This window comes from Pleurodeles waltl, chromosome 6 (genome assembly GCF_031143425.1).
Source record: "Pleurodeles waltl isolate 20211129_DDA chromosome 6, aPleWal1.hap1.20221129, whole genome shotgun sequence".
NCBI lineage: Eukaryota > Metazoa > Chordata > Amphibia > Caudata > Salamandridae > Pleurodeles > Pleurodeles waltl.
The window spans coordinates 13,760,602-13,780,534 of record NC_090445.1 but is presented as its reverse complement, the minus strand read 5'-3'; the positions used below and the strand labels follow the sequence as shown (position 1 = coordinate 13,780,534).

The following is a 19,933-nucleotide window of genomic DNA, read 5'->3' as shown; positions in this document are numbered from 1 at the left end:
AATGCAGCTGTAAACATGGGAAATGTAAAGCAGTTGTAAATATAAGGTAATGCATTTTTGAAAGTCAATTGAATAAATCCCCTCTCTCCATTATTTAACATGATTATTAGCTCCCCAACTAGGTTCATGCTAAATACCCAGGCATACATACATCCAGATGTATATGTACATGTTTGCGTTGGTGGCTTCATTCAATGGACTCTAGTTTTTCCTAGTCTTGCACAAGATGAGGATCTTTGACTGCTATTTGTTTGTAGTCCTGATTGGTAAAGAGGTTGTTAAGTTCTGTGCTTTACATTTTAAACCCCCCTACGTGGAGTAGGGTCTTTGTGTAGTGATCTTTGGTTGTCATTAGTCCTACTTAGCATGTTTAGCCTTCTTTGTTCCTATCTGTGCTGCTATCAAGCTTTGGAAGTGAGTGAGTAACAACAAGTAATGACACATGCTAGATGAAAGTGGAGACGGAAGCAGAATATGGGACAAGTGCAGGACAGAGAATTTAGGCAACCATAATGTACCAATAACTGGACAAAGACTGTCGGTTACCTCTACGGTTGTACCCAGGTAAGACTCCAAACATCTCACAGGACTTGTGAAACTCTCTCTGTGCTGATTATACTTACAGACACTCAATCTGCAAACTCCATAGAAAGGTGGCAACAGACGTGATTCTGTGTCCGGACCCAGGGGCACCACTAAAGATTTTATTTAAATACATGAGCCAAGCCCGCCTGGATTGAGCTTAATTCACAGCGCCAGTTCCTAGGAAATTAACACTAACACACAGTCACTCTTAAAGCACTTAAGAAGTGTAACACCAGACAAAGGCTGGGACAGGGATTGCCTCCTGGAATCTAGAAGCCAACCTCTTTACGGTTATACACAAGAGGGTACACTTACTAAAAGGCATAAGCCCTGATTTAGAGTGTGGCGGAAAGCTTATGCTGCTGTAAAGTTGATGGAATATCCTTTCCGCCACACTGAAGGTTCACCCACCTCATTTCGAGTCATTAGCACGTTCAGTATGTCGCCTCTGCCTCTGCCACTGCCATACTCCCCCGACGCTCTGGCAGTGTAAGTGCAGTCAGGGGTTTTGCTGTTTGCTTGTCCTAGAGTGGGCGAATAAGTGGCAAGTTTTTACTTTTGCGTCCCACCATCCAAAAGATAGTTATAAGTGAAAGTAAAAACACTCCCATGCCATGGGATTAATATCCCATGCTTAGGGAGTTATTGTGTGTGTTTTATTTATTTATTTTAATAATGAAAACAAATCCTGCTTTCGGATTTTATTTTTAAAGTTAAAAACAGAAATTTAAAGTCTGTGGGAATGTTAAGTGTTGGAGGGCACACTTTCAATACAGTGTCAGGAAACACCGTGGTGGCAGTTCCAACCAATGTAAGAGATGTCTGCTGGGGCATGGGCATCTCTAACTTCTCTGATACTCCATCAGGGCGACCGAGTAAAATACTCGGTGGCCCTGACCACACTCTAAATGGACCTTAAGTGCCCAAGTAGAGTGCAAGGCAAGAAGCAGAGAAGCAACTATGTTAGAAGGAAAGAAGTACAGATCAGGCAAAAGAAGCTGGAGCACAAGCATGGGACTAACGAGAGAAACAACCAGAACTGCAGACAGACTTGAGAAGGGAAAGCACAAGGATCACGAGAACCGTAGCAAACGTGCAAAAGGAAGGCATCAAGGTCACACCGGAGAAAAAGGTAGGACAGCCACAGGTATGCAGGGATATTATCACGCAAGGCGTGACGAGCAACAGCGTCTAGAAGCTGCTACCACAAGAGACAGGGATGCAAGATAAACTAGAGACAGCAATTGTGGAATACAAGCAACTTGCAGATGAAACGAGAAGCAAAAGCAAGTCAACTAGGGAGCAGAAAAAAAGAGCACATGACCGAAACAAAAGAAGTAAGCAGAGGGGCAACTGGATCACAAGACAGGAAATATGGTAAAATGTAGTAAGAGCAGAAAGTTTTTGGAAGCTAAGTAGGAAGGGAGCAGCTGAGGAGGTGCACCTGACTGCAGACAAAAGCAGAACATACAGTGAAGCAACATGAAATGCAGAGCTTGGAGAAATGTGCAGCAAGGTGCTGTGGAACAGGACACAGACTCTGGAAGAAACAAGGCAAGGAATGATGGCCACACAAGTAACAAGTCCTGGTGCACAAAGGTTCAAACACCAGGGCATGAATAAGGAGCTTTTATCACGGGCAGCGATAAGCCCAGGGCAGAGTCAGATGATTGGGCAGAGAGAGAGAGAGAATGATTCAGTTTTAGTCACAAGACTACTTTTGTTGAAACTAATGTACAGTGTTTTCGAGGTCACTGTGAATACTTGCCAGTGCATTTTGATATCTGTAGCCCATGGAAAGAATTGCAGGTTTTCCAATAGAAGGCCTGCATGGATTTTGGTTAGATTCTGGTGGTAATTTCCAGGCTGCCGTTGGTGTGTACACAGAGCCATCCACAAGCAGAGACATGGAATCGTAACGTGCGTAGCATAGTCGTCTTCATGTAATGTGGTTTGATTGCTCAAGGTTTTACACTTAGGATGGAGCTTTTAGTATTTGAGTTTATAGAGTGCTGTCATGGTTGAGATTAGGGTGTTTCTGTTTTGGGGTTTGGTGTTTATAGCTCTCCCTGGGTTGATATCTCCTTGTACGTGTTGTTTTAGCTCCTCTTGAGAAGAAGGGTTTAGTCGTTATTAGCTGTGCCACACAGCCTTTTGTAGTTTGGTTGTTTCTAGCCCTGCTCGGATGGAGACTTTGTATGTTGGTTGTTGTTTCCATGACGGCTTGGGATGTAGGTCTTCTTGTATTTAGTTTTAGTTGTCAATATGCTCCTTGGGATGATCATCACTGCAGCGTTCTTGATCCTGAATTCCAAGTCATGCTTGAGATGAGGTCTTCATGTGTGTGGGTTGGGTCGCTCCCACACTTTCTTGGGTTAATGTGTCTAGTGTTTCTAGTCACACTGGCATGGGTTGTTTTTAGTCCAGTTCTTTCTAGCCCTGCTTGAGTTTTTTGTTAAAAAAAAATGTGCATCCAGTTGTTAGCCATACTTAGAATGGGTTCTTTGTTTACTAGGTGTTGATTGTTCCTAGGCTTGCTGTTGCTTTTGATGGGGTCTTCCTGTTTTGAGGTTTAATTGTTCCTTTCCGGGCTCGGGTCGTCTGTCTTCTTGTATTCAGATGTGGCTTTCTGTGCCATGATTGAGATGGATCTAATTACCCATCATGCCTAGCCTGTTCTTTATTTAAAAGTCCTGCTTGGTATTGAATCTTCTTGTATTCTGTTTTGGTTGCATTTAGCCACATTTAGTTCTGATCTTCATGGGGTGTAGTTTTTCCTAGACTTGTATGGGATGGAGGACTTCTTATTTTGGGGCTTGGCTGTTCGTAGTTCTAATTGGGATGGAGGTCTTTTTTATTGAGTCTTGGATACCTACCACCATGCTTGGATTGAGACTCCTATAATACTGTGGTTTTCTTGTTCTTGATTTGAAGATCCTGCTTGGAGAGCATTTGTCTTGTATTCAGGTTTCACTGGCAGTGCCGTGACTGAGATAAATCTTATAACATACCACAGTTGTCCTGTTCCTGGTGGGAAGATCCTGCTTGAAGTGGAGTGGTTTTATTCTGGTTTGATCAGTTCTAGCTCTGCTTGTGAACTGACTCTATTTGAAGTGAAGTTCTTTTGGACTCTGACTTCAAGGGTACTGGTGGGGCTTTTCACTTCAATGTTGACATGCTGTGTCATGATGTTCTGGGTTTCATTGTGAGTTGGGGTATTCATTGTGTGATAGTTCATGTTTGAAATGAGATCTTTCATGTCCTGGTTTTGCTTGTTGCAGTTCACAGAGGAGAAACTGGGGCATTCCGAGAAGACTGAGCTTGATGCTCATTTTGAGAATCTCTTGGCTCGTGCTGACACAACTAAGAACTGGACCGAGAAGATACTGCGGCAAACTGAAGTTCTACTGCAGCCGAACCCTAGTAAGAGGAGCGAAAGAAGGGTCATGGGACGGTACTATTAGGAGGGAGGCTATTTTTTCTTGTGGGGCGAAGAGTGGATGCTAGAGAATGTAAATTGTAGTGTGTGGTTGTACCGTGATGTGACTGTTGTTCAGGTTTCATTGCTACTCTGGGTCTTTTATGACTTAGAAGATGTCAGGGGTGTAGTCCTATTTCTTTTTTTGGATGTTTCTGTACGCGTGCTTTATGCCCTGGGTCACCTGAGTCATGTGTCTGTAGATTTGGTATATTTTATGTATGTCTGTGCCTTTTGCTCTGTCTCTATGCCTATTCTGCTGGACCACCTTGCTCCTGTGCTTGTTGCTGGTGGTCACCTTGCACCTCTGCTTGTTTCTGTGGGGCAACTAGTTCCTGTGCTCTTTGCCCTGGGTTTTGATGATTGTGGCATTTGTCTTCTGCAGTCTCCTTGTTGTGACTAAGCATTGTGCTTCTTTCGCCGCTGGTATAAGCATGATGCATGCACCGCAGCCCTTAGTGCTACCCTTGAGAGGCTGTGTTTGTAGTGGGTGGTGCACGTACCTTCTTGCCAGTAGGATTGCTTGCTTTGGACTCCCATCTTTTCTGTTGTGTGCATACCATGAATCTTCCGCTCTACGCTCTGCTCTGTCACCAACTTAGTATGTTTGTTGAGGTGTGTGCCTACATCTCGATGCTGGTGGGGTCTGCATGTATTAGTCTGTATTGTTCTGTTTGTTGTGGTATGTACTCACACCTTGACTTTGGTGGGGTCTGCATGCTTTAATCCGTATTACTCTGTGTTTGTTGAGGTGTGTGCCTACATCTCGATGCTGGTGGGGTCTGCATGTATTAGTCTGTATTGTTCTGTTTGTTGTGGTATGTACTCACACCTTGACTTTGGTGGGGTCTGCATGCTTTAATCCGTATTACTCTGTGTTTGTTGAGGTGTGTGCCCACATCTCGATGCTGGTGGGGTCTGCATGTATTAGTCTGTATTGTTCTGTTTCTTGTGGTGTGTACTCACACCTTGACTTTGGTGGGGTCTGCATGCTTTAATCCGTATTACTCTGTGTTTGTTGAGGTGTGTGCCTACATCTCGATGCTGGTGGGGTCTGCATGTATTAGTCTGTATTGCTCTGTTTGTTGTGGTGTGTACTCACACCTTGACTTTGGTGGGGTCTGCATGCTTTAATCCGTATTACTCTGTGTTTGTTGAGGTGTGTGCCCACATCTCGATGCTGGTGGGGTCTGCATGTATTAGTCTGTATTGTTCTGTTTGTTGTGGTGTGTACTCACACCTTGACTTTGGTGGGGTCTGCATGCTTTAATCCGTATTACTCTGTGTTTGTTGAGGTGTGTGCCCACATCTCGATGCTGGTGGGGTCTGCATGTATTAGTCTGTATTGTTCTGTTTGTTGTGGTGTGTACTCACACCTTGACTTTGGTGGGGTCTGCATGCTTTAATCCGTATTACTCTGTGTTTGTTGAGGTGTGTGCCTACATCTCGATGCTGGTGGGGTCTGCATGTATTAGTCTGTATTGTTCTGTTTGTTGTGGTGTGTACTCACACCTTGACTTTGGTGGGGTCTGCATGCTTTAATCCGTATTACTCTGTGTTTGTTGAGGTGTGTGCCCACATCTCGATGTTGGTGGGGTCTGCATGTATTAGTCTGTATTGTTCTGTTTGTTGTGGTATGTACTCACACCTTGACTTTGGTGGGGTCTGCATGCTTTAATCCGTATTACTCTGTGTTTGTTGAGGTGTGTGCCCACATCTCGATGCTGGTGGGGTCTGCATGTATTAGTCTGTATTGTTCTGTTTGTTGTGGTGTGTACTCACACCTTGACTTTGGTGGGGTCTGCATGCTTCAGTCTTCTACTTGCTGTGTGAGTTGCATTATAAATGCACGTTACGATGCTGTCATGGTATGCATTCTCCTTTTCACTCTTTTGAAAATGTGCACCTCGTTGCTGGTGTGATGTACATTGATGCACTTTTAATGAATAAATGTGCTCACAGTTCTGCGTAGTGTATGTACACATTTTAATGGTGTCAGGTCTGCACGCTTCTGCCACCATCTTGCAGTGTGCATTTCTTGACTCTGGTGTGATGTGTGCAAAATTCTCTGATGTACTGACACGTCTCTGTCTGTACCTTGCTACAGGTACCCGGGTGGAAGAGTTCCTTTATGAGAAGCTGGACCGCAAGGTACCATCTAGGATTACAAATGGAGAGCTTCTTGCACAATACATGACCGAGGCCGGTGGAGAGTTTGGGCCTGGGACCCCCTATGGTAAGAGAACCGTGGACCTGTGAGCTACCTTGTGGTCCCAGTATCTATTCTGGGGAGAGGATCTGGGGCCTTCTCGAAATGGATCTCTTGGGAATCTCTATCTTGAGGTGTGGCAGCACAGCTCCCTGCTGGAGACTGAGCCGCAGAGCTGGTCATACCGGTGGCCATGCAGGAGGCACCTGAGGCTAAGCTGTTGAAAGCCTTGGCTGTGTAGGAAGTACTATTTGTGCAGCTGGTGTTACCTCTGACCTTGAAGGAGACACCTGCAGCTTAGCTGTTCAGACCTTTGAATGTGACCTGTGTTCTGCTGGTGGCACCAGTGACTGCATGAAGTATCTACAGCAAAGCTGGTGGTACCAGTGACTGCATGAGGTACCTCCTGCAGAACTACTGGCACCAGCGGCCGCGCAGTAGGTATCAGCTGGAGAGCTGGTGGTGCCAGTGAATGCATGAAGTATCTACTGCAAAGCCTGTGGTACCAGTGACTGCATGAAGTATCTACTGCAAAGCTGGTAGTACCAGTGACTGCATGAGGTACCTGCTGCAGAACTAGTGGCACCAGTGGCCGCGCAGTAGGTATCAGCTGGAGAGCTGGTGGTGCCAGTGAATGCATGAAGTATCTACTGCAAAGCCTGTGGTACCAGTGACTGCATGAAGTATCTACTGCAAAGCTGGTAGTACCAGTGACTGCATGAGGTACCTGCTGCAGAACTAGTGGCACCAGTGGCCGCGCAGTAGGTATCAGCTGGAGAGCTGGTGGGGCCAGTGACTGCATGAAGTATCTACTGCAAAGCTGGTGGTACCAGTGACTGCATGAGGTACCTGCTGCAGAATTACTGGCACCAGTGGCCGCGCAGTAGGTATCAGCTAGAGAGCTGGTGGTGCCAGTGACTGCATGAAGTATCTACTGCAAAGCTGGTGGTACCAGTGACTGCATGAGGTACCTACTGCAGAACTACTGGCACCAGTGGCTGTGCATGACACATCTCCTACAGAGCTGGTGGTACCAGTGACTGTGTATGAGCTACCTACCATAGAGCCGGCAGCACCAGTGGCTGTGCATGACGCATCTCCTACAGAGCTGGTGGTACTAGTGACTGGATGAAGTATCTTCTGCAGAGCTGGTGGTACCAGTGACTGTGCATGACCCATATCCTACAGAGCTGATGGTACCAGTGACTGTGTATGAGCTACCTACCATAAAGCTGGCAGCACCAGTGGCTGTGCATGACACATCTCCTACAGAGCTGGTGGTACTAGTGACTGGATGAAGTATCTTCTGCAGAGCTGGTGGTACCAGTGACTGTGCATGAGAGACCTGCCGTACAGCTAGTGCTACAGTGCAAGAGATATCTACTTGTGGAGATGCAAGAGGCGTCTGCTGTAGAGCTGCAGGAGGCGTCTGCTGTAGAGCTGCAGGAGGCGTCTGCTGTGGAGCTGCAGGAGGCGTCTCCTGTGGAGCTGCAGGAGGCGTCTGCTGTGGAGCTGCAGGAGGCGTCTGCTGTGGAGCTGCAGGAGCCATCTGCTGTAGAGCTTGTGGAGCTGCAGAAGGCATCTGCTGTAGAGCTGCAGAAGGCATCTGCTGTAGAGCTGCAGGAGGGACTGCTGTAGAGCTGCAGGAGGCGTCTGCTGTAGAGCTGCAGGAGGCGTCTGCTGTAGAGCTGCAGGAGGCGTCTGCTGTGGAGCTGCAGGAGGCGTCTGCTGTGGAGCTGCAGGAGGCGTCTGCTGTGGAGTGCAGGAGGTGTCTGCTGTAGAGATTGTGGAGCTGCAGGAGGGACTGCTGTAGAGCTGCAGGAGGCATCTGCTATAGAGCTGCAGGAGGTGTCTGCTGTGCTGTAGAGCTGCAGGAGGTGTCTGCTGTGCTGTAGAGCTGCAGGAGGTGTCTGCTGTGCTGTAGAGCTGCAGGAGGCGTCTGCTGTGCTGTGTAGCTGCAGGAGCCGTCTGCTGTAGAGCTGCAGGAGCAGTCTGCTGTAGAGCTTGTTGAGCTGCAGGAGGCGTCTGCTGTAGAGCTGCAGGAGGCGTCTGCTGTAGAGCTGCAGGAGGCGTCTGCTGTAGAGCTGCAGGAGGCGTCTGCTGTAGAGCTGCAGGAGGCGTTTGCTGTAGAGCTGCAGGAGGCATCTGCTGTGGAGTGCAGGAGGTGTCTGCTGTAGAGATTGTGGAGCTGCAGGAGGCATCTGCTATAGAGCTGCAGGAGGCGTCTGCTGTGGAGCTGCAGGAGGCGTCTGCTGTGGAGCTGCAGGAGGCGTCTGCTGTGCTGTGAAGCTGCAGGAGGCATCTGCTGTGCTGTGGAGCTGCAGGAGGCGTCTGTTGTTGCGCTGCTGGTATCTGCGTTGGACTCATTCATTTACTCTCTAGTTATTGTTGACTTCATTGCCCCCATTCCGCCCCCTCCTGGCCTCAGGCTGCATACAGCTGGGAGAGGCTGAGCATTGATAAAGGACTGATCAATTCCAATGTTCTGATCACCGTCAGCCGAGGCCTGGCTGAGTGTAATTGAAGCCAGAAGGCATGTTTTGGCTTCTGATCTAATTCTGCTTTAACTGCTTCCAGTCTGCAGCCAGCTGGTCTCTGTGCCTGCCTGCACTCACATGGCCATTGGATCAGTGGATCCGATGGGAGTTTCATTCGGGGGCCAGAGCTGGGGTGGCTTTTATTCAGTTTTATTTTATTCAATGTCTAGCACAGGTCAGTAGAGGTGGGTCTATACTGGGGGCCTAGTGCTGGTCCGCAGAGTGGAGAGGGGTTTATCTGGGGCCCAGCACTGGTCAGCTATGGGGAGGGTGGTTTATCTGAGGCACCGCACTGGTCAAGGGGGGGGGGGAGGGGGGGATTGATTTATCTGAGGCACAGCACTGGTCAGCAAAGAGGGGGGGCCTTACCTGGACCCCAGCACTGGTCATCAGAGGGGAGTGGGTTTTATTTAGGGCCTAGTACTGGTCAGCAGAGGGGAGTACTGTTTATCCAGGACCCAGCAGTGGTCAGCAGAGGGGAGTGGGTTTTATTTAGGGCCTAGTACTGGTCAGCAGAGGGGAGTACTGTTTATCCAGGACCCAGCAGTGGTCAGCAGGGGGGAGGGTGCCTTACTGTGGCTTCCAGCACGGACATTCAGAGGGGAGGAAGGCTTTATCCGAGACCGGCACAGGTCTGTAGAAGTTTGGGGGGGGGGGGCTTATCTGAGTCTGTGTGGGGGGAGGGGGTTGGGTGTGTGTGTGTGTGTGTGTGTGGTGTCACCTAACACTGGTCAGCAAGGAAAAGGAGCATTATCTGGGCCCTGCAACTGCTTTCCATCATCTACCTGCCTCTTGGCACTAAAGGTGGACGGTCCGCGCTTGGGTGACAGACCTTAGCTTGCAGGTGATTAGGGTGGCTTCTAGGTGCTTCATTTCTCCATGCATCCTCCTTCGCACCCAGGCAGGCATGGCTCGGGCTCCCTTGCACTTGCAACAGACACATTACAGCAGTCTACAGATCCTGGAAAAGAGAACTTCTGTGGCTGGCTCATGAAGTTTATATTTATAATGTAGGTCCACACCAGTAAATAATTTGAAAACAATTGATCCTTTGGGTGAGAAAATGAATAGTGATTTTTTTTTTTTCTTCTCAGTTCCCATTTATGAGGTGAAATTACATTGCTAAGTCCTCATGTATTAAGGAAACACTTGCTATTTTAAAGCATCACCTCAAAAAGAAATGGGGACAAGTCATGTGAGCATATCTGTGTGGAAGTTAAACGAGGGAGAAAACCTGCCTCAGATTAAGATAGTTTGTTTTATAAATCTTGGTATGAGATCACAAGTAATAACTGAGTTACAAATAACGCCGGATTTAAAAACAAAATGTATGCAACTGAAACTGAAGCAGTGCTTCATTCCATTCATTCTAAACCAGGTTTGGGTTCTTCACGCAGGCGCGTGCACAGTCAGATTGTTCATCCGGGATAGAAAGTACAGGTCTCCTCCCAGTGCATGGACGTCAGTCAGACTTCTACCCCTACATATAAGAGAGAGATAGGTGCCGTCCTTGACTGATCTACCGGAACGTGAGTGAAAAGCTGGTAGGGGTCTGGTAAAAAGAGGGCGAGAGAAAGAAGAACGAGAGAACGAGTCTGTAGATCTCCAGTCTTCACTTACCTTTCAGTTATCTTGGCTTAAAAAGTCAAACAATAAAAATACGAACATCATTAGCTGTAGATAGAGTCCATTCAGATAAAAACAATTAATCGGTTCCATATTAAATCAAGGTGGTGTTTTGAGGCTAAAAGTACAGTCCGGTAATATAATGTTAATAACAGCCATGAGTCCCCCTCCCAGTAAGAGAAACAGTATATTAAAAACTCTGGACATCATCTTGTTCTAAGTAGCTATCATTCTGTTATTAGCAACAATGGTCAAACTTGGATTAATTCACACAATCTATAGAAGTTTGCAAACAACAAGGTCTTGTGAGACACAGGAAGAGGCAATGTAAGGCGCCACCAGTCCAGTGACGCGAGATCATTGCCTCAAGGAAGTGCCTTGCTTTAAATTGATCGAACAATGTACCAAGCATCTGTTTTATTAGAGGGCAGATTTTAGTACTGCATAACATGACGTGTTTCAATGTTTCTTGTCCACCAAGATCACAAGTACGGAAATCAGCGAGCATCTTATTTCTGCACCATTGTTTGGTGTACGTGAGGACTGGTAAGATACCGAACGTAAACCTGGCAGCCAAAGCCTGGAACGAACTTCCCCTGAGCCTCGGGAACGCTGCATCGCTCCGGGAATTCAGAAAAGGACTCAAAACATGGCTGTTTGAATGAACAAAGCACCGCAAAGCAGCTCGCAACTGCGGTGCCTTTAGACCCTCCAGGGTGATTCCCTGCGCTTTATAAATCCTGATTGCTTGATTGATAAACTTCACATAAAGCTTCTCTTAACTTCTTGCAGTACTAACTCTAGGTGTAAACTATGCAATGTGGGAAAAACAAACTCCAGATAAAATGAAAACTATACCTTCCCTCGCTGAACCCATTCACAATTCCGTTGCTTTTCCGGTAGTTGTCCTTAATCGTTTGAATACCTGATTTAGTCATCGAGGACGGGGTAATTCAGTACCTCCATGCTGTTGGTTGTTTTTTTAAGGTTTGTTTTACATGTTGCAGCCACTGTATTCCACATCGACCTTTGCTATTTAGAATATCGTATGTTGAATTTAGAAGAGAAGTGGCTGCCAGATTCATCCAAAGCGTGGCCCAAAAAAAAAAATAGGCTATAACCTTATTATGGACTCCATTCTGTGCAAAATGTGTCATTTAATCCTTTTAATCAAATTTAACATATGCACGGCATTGAGTGGGATCAGTGCAAGTTTCCCCACCCTGGACACAGGGTTGTTTACTGTTCCTTCGGAGTTCATCCTCTACTGAAGTACAGACTTACACCGGCTGCTTTTGGCACTACCAGTAGTAATAAAGTGAAAGCGTCACTACTAATAACATTATCAGAATATTTAACATGTCAGTTAGTGGTAGTGAACTCTAAAGCCACGTCAAGACACCAACCACTTCACGGTCCATTCACACACCTTTCATGCACACCAGACTAAGCCATTCACACTTCTAGCCACAGGCCCAACACATACCGCTCCCATCAACAACCTCCCGCCATCCAGGGGCCCATCACGTTCATACACCCAGAGGGCTCAGGCACCAATCACACTACTACTCAACCGGCCATCAACCAACTTGCATACAAACTTGCATCTAGCAAACCAATACACATATCAGCTGGTGGCCACAAGGTGCTCCGGCAGGTGGCCACACATTCTGCCAGCCAGCCAACAGCCACATGCTCCCCCAGCCACATGTTTGGCTAGCTGGATGTTGAGCACCTCCTCTGCCTACCCTTCCAGAATCCAGTTAGTGGACCGCATGGCAGCACAAGGGCATTCTCAGAACCAGTCAAAAAGATGGGAGCATTTTATTTACATTGCCCACATCCGAACTGCAGTGCATACATGGAAAAGGTGGTGCTACGCACTTCCTTTCTGACACCCTGCACGTATCCTGTCAGCATTACATGATGGGAGATGGGGATGCTGTGAGCTCCTTTTCTTATTTTCCCAGGCATGTGACCTGCATCCTGACAGCAGGGTACTAGGGCTAAAATAAACTGCAGAAAAAAGATGCAGGTGATCAGAGCCTGACACACACACACACACAGTGTTTGTCAAAGCAGGGGGTTGTTTTAGTGTAGAGCAGGTACACGCACATATCGCTGACATGCATGGACTCTTGGTAGTATAGAGCACGCGCACATACATAGCTCTGACATATGTGGACTTTTGGTAGTATAAAGCAAACACGCACATATAGGGGGTCATTACGACCCCGGCCTTCGGTGTAATAGTGGAGGTATTACCGCCAACAGGCTTGGCAGTACATACCTCAACTATTATGACCTTGGCGGTTTGGCCAAAGCCAAACCACCAAGTTAACACACCGACCGCCACAGCGGTAACGACCGCTAGGCTGGAGTCTTTGGTCTCCAGCCAGGCGGCTATCACAATCCTACCCTTGGGGATTACGACCCCACCTACTGCCATGGTTTTCGAGGCAAGCGTACCCCAGTGAAAACCATGGTGATAGGCACAATCAGTGCCAGGGAATTCCTTCCCTGGCACTGATAGGGGGTCCCCCCCCAGAGTCCTCATCCACCCACCGTCCCCTCCTGCCCCCCCCACACATTAACACGCCCACACGCCTACACATACACAATGAAACACACACGCATGCGCACATCCACCCACGCATGCGCACATACATAGACACACACCGCAACACACACCAACATACATTGTCGCGCACACGCATTCACAACACACGACATACACATACATTCACATTGTCATTTACGCAGTAATTCCACGTGACTTACACCCGCATGCACACATAGAAACAGACACCCCCCTCACACACACACACCACCCCCAAAACCCCTCCTGTCGGAGAACCCGTCTTACCTGCTTGCAGGGGGTCCTCTGGTAGGAGACCGGACGTGGCGCTGCTGTCAGAAGCAGCATCTGCCAGCCGAACACCGCCAGGCCGTATCATGGGTCATGATATGGTCGGCGGTGTTTTTCTGGCATGGCGCTGCTGCTGACAGGAGCGCCACCTTGCCGCCATGACCGTCAACGGTATTCCGCCATCCTTCTGGCGGAATTCCATCTACGGTCATAATGCGGGTGGGCGGCTGGTAGCCACGGCAGTGGTATGTTGGCGGCCATGGCGGTAGGCAGTCAATAGCGCCAATGGCTGTGATTGGTGGATAGGGCTAGGATTCTGATTGGCTGTTGGTTCTAGGGCTGTGATTGGTGGATAGGGCTAGGATTCTGATTGGCTGTAGGTTTTAGGGCTGGGGCTGTGATTGGGGGTCAGGAAATAGGGCTGTGACTGGTGAATAGGGCTGGGTCTTCCATTAGTTGGCTAAATCAGGGTTCAAAACAGGATTGGCTAGGGTTAGGATGAGCTTCTTATAGACCGGTAGGGCTATAAAAGGCCAGGATCCAGGGCGTCTGAGCCCGGGCGTCGAGGCAAAGGGCGGAGAGGACAAGGGCAGCTGTCTGTTTGGGTCTGTTCGGGACAGCTAGGGACTAGGGCCAGAAATGCTGCCCAAATCATATTCCCCCAGGAATGGTTTCTACCCCAACACATCCCTCAACATGCAAACACATTATCTGCAAAGATACCCAACTCATGCATCACAAACTGACCACAGACATATTGCATTGCCCCACCACCCAACACAATACCCTACATACAACACATATACACATACCCCCCATAACTACTACAGTCAAACACCTTCATTCTCACAGCATACACTACTCTGTCCCCTCCCACTAACACTACCTGCCATCACCCACACAATACAAAACTACAACATACAATTCTCTCAGTTTCAGTCTCCCAGATACACACTCTCTGCTCATACTAACCAAAAACACTATCCGCTGTTCGCTCCACAAAGACCGCCTGTCTTCATAACAATGCCCAAACCCTGCATTCAAACACATCATCTACAAACACTCTTCCCCTCTCCTCACCAATTACACACAACCATACAATCCCCACTTCTCACTCCACCACACATATTACCCCTTCCGGTCATCTCAACTAATACTTATTTCCCTGACACACACCCATCACCTCTTACACACCTCATACATTCATCTCCAAAACACATCAACACCCCATCTAACACTCAAATTCCACTTAGCAGCACTAACTCACATACAAATCCCTCACCAAAAACAACTACACCAATAGCCCCTCTCATTCTTCCACAAAAACAATACCAACCACAAACATCAGCACATCAAAGCAACACAAACTTACATTACACTCATCATCATACCCACTCCCACCCCCAGGACTGCACAAAGGATACAAATTCCATCCTATCTCCACCCCTACCCCCCCACTCTTCACAAACACCTACCACAAGCACCCCATCCCAGCAACCTTCATTCACTCGCCTCTCCTCCATTGCACAATTTAGGGCCTTACATCATGATCCACATGCTCCTCCACCACCCCTAACCCATACTCCATCCACACTAAACAAACGCAAACAAAATAAAAAACATGCCACTCATAGCAACCTCGCATCCCCTTGTTTGTTACATAATAAAACTACCCTACAAAAAACACTACAATCCTCATGGCTCTCTCAGCCACCAAGTTCACCACCCACACACACAGACCCAACAAAATGCCTCCTTAACCTGCTGGAAGAGGAACACTATGTTGAAAAGCAAGACTATTGTGAGCCTCAAACAGTTATCACAACTAGCAACACTCCTGCTTCAAGCTCACATTATACTACTTACCCTTCTACTAAACAAAACAACACTACCACTAACACACCCTATCTAAACTGCCAGCTCATAAATGCTCGATCACTCTCAAAAAACAAGCACCACATCTACGACCTGCTCACAGACACACAACCTGACTTACTATTCATTACGGAATCCTGGTTGGGAGATGACATGGCACCAGTGTTGCACGAAGCCCTTCCTCCGGGCTATCAAACCATCACACAAAACTGTATAGGCAAGAGAGGAGGTGGACTAGCTATTATATTCAAACAGGCAATAAACCTCAGTAAAACAGACAACATCTCCATACAAGGTTGTGAAGCCCTCCTTACCAGATGCCACCCTACTCCAGCTTCCTCCTGTAACTCTCCTCCTTTACAGACCTCCACCTAACAACTCCACTTTCCCAGATGCTTTTCTTGACACAGTCTCAAACCTTATTACACTATACTCCAATCTATGCATTCTTGGGGATCTAAACATTTGGTTTGACAAACCCAATATGCCCCATCCAAAAGTTATCACCACTGGCCTACTCGCATTGAACCTACATCAGATTGTACACAATCCCACACACATCGCTGGTCACATCCTAGATGTCATTTTTGCTAAGCCTGAACTCGTTACTATTCATAGCATCACACCAACCACCTGGTCAGACCACCATCTGATAACTTTCCGGCAGACAACTCCACAAATCAACACACCCCACAACCACTTACATACATACACCTATCGACCATGGGGCAAACTCAATTTGGATCACTTAGAAACACAACTAACAGCAAACACAGATCTAGATACAATCAATTCTGTACCAAAACTTTGAGTGGCTACAGGAAGCTTTTGATGTCCTAATACCACTCAGAAAAACTAAACATGACAAAAGAAAACCAACACCTTGGAGAAACACAGAACTTAAAAAGATAAAGCAACAAATCAGAAAGTTGCAGCGGACCTGGCTCAAAACAAACAACAGTCAAGACAAACTGCAGCTACACAAACTTAACAGGATATACAAATCATCAATCAAAAAAGCTAAAAAAAGATACTACTCAGACCGAATTCTAAATGCTCAATCTACAACCAAGGAATTTTATAAAATTCTCAATGAATTTCGAAAACACACATGCATGGAAGGAAGTCATCCCACCACTCAAGATTTCACAAACAAATTGGCAACTCACTACACAACCAAGGCAGACACATTGGACTCCTATTTAAAACAGAAGAAAACCATCCGCACCAACCCCTTTACTAAAATACCCTTTAAGAATAAACCATCCCAACCTCTACAGTCTTTCAAACAAATATCCCAGGATGAATTTATGGATTTGGTCAAAGCAAGCAGACCTTCTGGTTGCCCTTCTGACCCTTGCCCACCACAAATTTTCAAGAACATCCTGCTATCTACTTCTGCTGCCACACCTGTAAGAAGAATCATCAACAACTCTTTAACTTCAGGAACTTTTCCTACAGACCTGAAAAAGGCACACATACGACCATTATTAAAGAAAACAAACCTAGACCCGCAAGACCCCAACAACTACAGACCTATTACAAATGGACCTTTCCTGGGCACATTGATAGAAAGAGCAGCATTCCCCCAGATGTCACAATTCATTGAAGACAATTCTATACTTTCAGACTTCCAAACTGGATTCCACGCAGGAAGAAGCACTGAATCGGCACTCATGGCAATCTGGGACGATCTTAAAAACACAGTCGACCGAAATGGAGTTGCTGCACTACTTCTCTTGGACCTCTCAGCTTCCTTTGATACGGTTGACCATGACACCCTAACTCAAAGTCTCCACGAAGCCGGCATACAAGGGATTGCTCTCGACTGGATTACTTCCTATCTCCAAAAAAGAGCGAATATCATCCACTCGCCCCCCTTCTCGTCTGAACCCTACCTCACAAAAGCAGGGGTCCCCCAAGGGTCAATCATCTCACCTTTGCTTTTTAATATCTACATGATATCTTTACCAGAACTGATCAATGATTTCCATCTCACATGCTACAACTATGCAGATGACACACAAATACTACTTCAATTAGAAGACCCCAAAAACATTGAAAACTCACAAATCTTCAGTTGCCTCAGAGCCGTTGATCAGTGGATGACATGGAGCCATCTCAAACTAAATACCGCCGAAACAGAAATACTCATATGTGGTGACTGGAAAAATTATGACCCTCTGTGCGTCTGGCCTGAAGATCTCGGACCACCTCCTCAATTATCCAAGGAAGTGAAAAACCTAGGAATCACCATGGATTCCAAGCTAACTATGAATGCCCAAGTAGACGAATTAGCACGCACAAGCTTCATCACCTTAAAGACTTTACGACACATCTTCCCCCACCTCGGATTTCCACACAAGGTGCAAGCTACTATCTCGCTTGTATTATCCAAACTGGATTATGCCAATAGCCTCTACCATGGATCATCTCTATCTGTTATGAAAAAACTACAACGTATCCAGAATTCCGCAGCCAGGCTACTACTACGTATAAAGCCGGAAGCCCACATCTCCCCTGCCTTGAGAGCACTACACTGGTTACCCGTTGCCAGAAGATGCACTTTCAAACTGCTTTGTATCACCCACAAAGCTATACATGGAACAGGACCGCTTTTTATCAGAAAGAAAATGACCAAATACATCCAACAAAGAACCCTCCGCTCAAGACTGGCACCCCGCCTTAGAACACCACCATACAAGAAAAAGACTGTAGGTGGTACATCCTTCTCCGTCCAAGCAGCCAAACTATGGAATTCATTACCCCCAACTATAAGAGCGACAGATAAATATCTTGTCTTCAGAAAACTACTCAAGAGTTGGCTCTTTCCTTCATAACCACCATATTCAAACAACTATGAACTGCATATGCCTATGTGGATAAATATTTTTTCAGATTATATGTATATTTCTATTTATTCATAGTTTCTTTGGAAAATATGCATTGCTACTGTCATTACAATAAAATACACACACACTCTTTTTAAACCTGTCTAAGTATTTTTTACCCATGATTCTAATTATGTATTGTATGTGCATATGTGCGTGTATTCATGTGTGTGTGTGTATAAATATATATATATATATATATATATATATATATATATATATATATATATATATATATATATATACAGGGAGTGCAGAATTATTAGGCAAATTAGTATTTTGACCACATCATCCTCTTTATGTATGTTGTCTTACTCCAAGCTGTATAGGCTCGAAAGCCTACTACCAATTAAGGATATTAGGTGATGTGCATCTCTGTAATGAGAAGGGGTGTGGTCTAATGACATCAACACCCTATATCAGGTGTGCATAATTATTAGGCAACTTCCTTTCCTTTGGCAAAATGGGTCAAAAGAAGGACTTGACAGGCTCAGAAAAGTCAAAAATAGTGAGATATCTTGCAGAGGGATGCAGCACTCTTAAAATTGCAAAGCTTCTGAAGCGTGATCATCGAACAATCAAGCGTTTCATTCAAAATAGTCAACAGGGTCGCAAGAAGCGTGTGGAAAAACCAAGGCGCAAAATAACTGCCCATGAACTGAGAAAAGTCAAGCGTGCAGCTGCCACGATGCCACTTGCCACCAGTTTGGCCATATTTCAGAGCTGCAACATCACTGGAGTGCCCAAAAGCACAAGGTGTGCAATACTCAGAGACATGGCCAAGGTAAGAAAGGCTGAAAGACGACCACCACTGAACAAGACACACAAGCTGAAACGTCAAGACTGGGCCAAGAAATATCTCAAGACTGATTTTTCTAAGGTTTTATGGACTGATGAAATGAGAGTGAGTCTTGATGGGCCAGATGGATGGGCCCGTGGCTGGATTGGTAAAGGGCAGAGAGCTCCAGTCCGACTCAGACGCCAGCAAGGTGGAGGTGGAGTACTGGTTTGGGCTGGTATCATCAAAGATGAGCTTTTGGGGCCTTTTCGGGTTGAGGATGGAGTCCAGCTCAACTCCCAGTCCTACTGCCAGTTCCTGGAAGACACCTTCTTCAAGGTGTGGTACAGGATGAAGTCTGCATCCTTCAAGAAAAACATGATTTTCATGCAGGACAATGCTCCATCACACGCGTCCAAGTACTCCACAGCGTGGCTGGCAAGAAAGGGTATAAAAGAAGGAAATCTAATGACATGGCCTCCTTGTTCACTTGATCTGAACCCCATTGAGAACCTGTGGTCCATCATCAAATGTGAGATTTACAAGGAGGGAAAACAGTACACCTCTCTGAACAGTGTCTGGGAGGCTGTGGTTGCTGCTGCACGCAATGTTGATGGTGAACAGATCAAAACACTGACAGAATCCATGGATGGCAGGCTTTTGAGTGTCCTTGCAAAGAAAGGTGGCTATATTGGTCACTGATTTGTTTTTGTTTTGTTTTTGAATGTCAGAAATGTATATTTGTGAATGTTGAGATGTTATATTGGTTTCACTGGTAATAATAAATAATTGAAATGGGTATATATTTTTTTTTGTTAAGTTGCCTAATAATTATGCACAGTAATAGTCACCTGCACACACAGATATCCCCCTAACATAGCTAAAACTAAAAACAAACTAAAAACTACTTCCAAAAATATTCAGCTTTGATATTAATGAGTTTTTTGGGTTCATTGAGAACATGGTTGTTGTTCAATAATAAAATTAATCCTCAAAAATACAACTTGCCTAATAATTCTGCACTCCCTGTATATATATGTGTGTATGTATGTGTATATGTTGTTTCTGTGCTTGGCATGTTTGTG

At 46.1% G+C, this 19,933-nt stretch overlaps 1 protein-coding gene across 6 annotated transcripts in view; it reads left to right on the top strand.

Moving 5' to 3' along the window:
- SH3GLB2 (SH3 domain containing GRB2 like, endophilin B2) overlaps positions 1–19,933 on the top strand; it is a 169,356-nt gene that overhangs the window by 43,486 nt on the left and 105,937 nt on the right. For 5 of the 6 annotated variants that reach the window (XM_069237039.1, XM_069237037.1, XM_069237035.1 and 2 more), the window contains exons 2-3: positions 3,867–4,008; positions 6,171–6,299. The exons of the other annotated variant lie outside the window; for it this stretch is intronic. In XM_069237039.1, the coding sequence (XP_069093140.1) occupies positions 3,867–4,008; positions 6,171–6,299 (271 nt within the window). The remainder of the gene's footprint in view (positions 1–3,866; positions 4,009–6,170; positions 6,300–19,933) is intronic. 6 annotated transcript variants of the gene reach the window in all.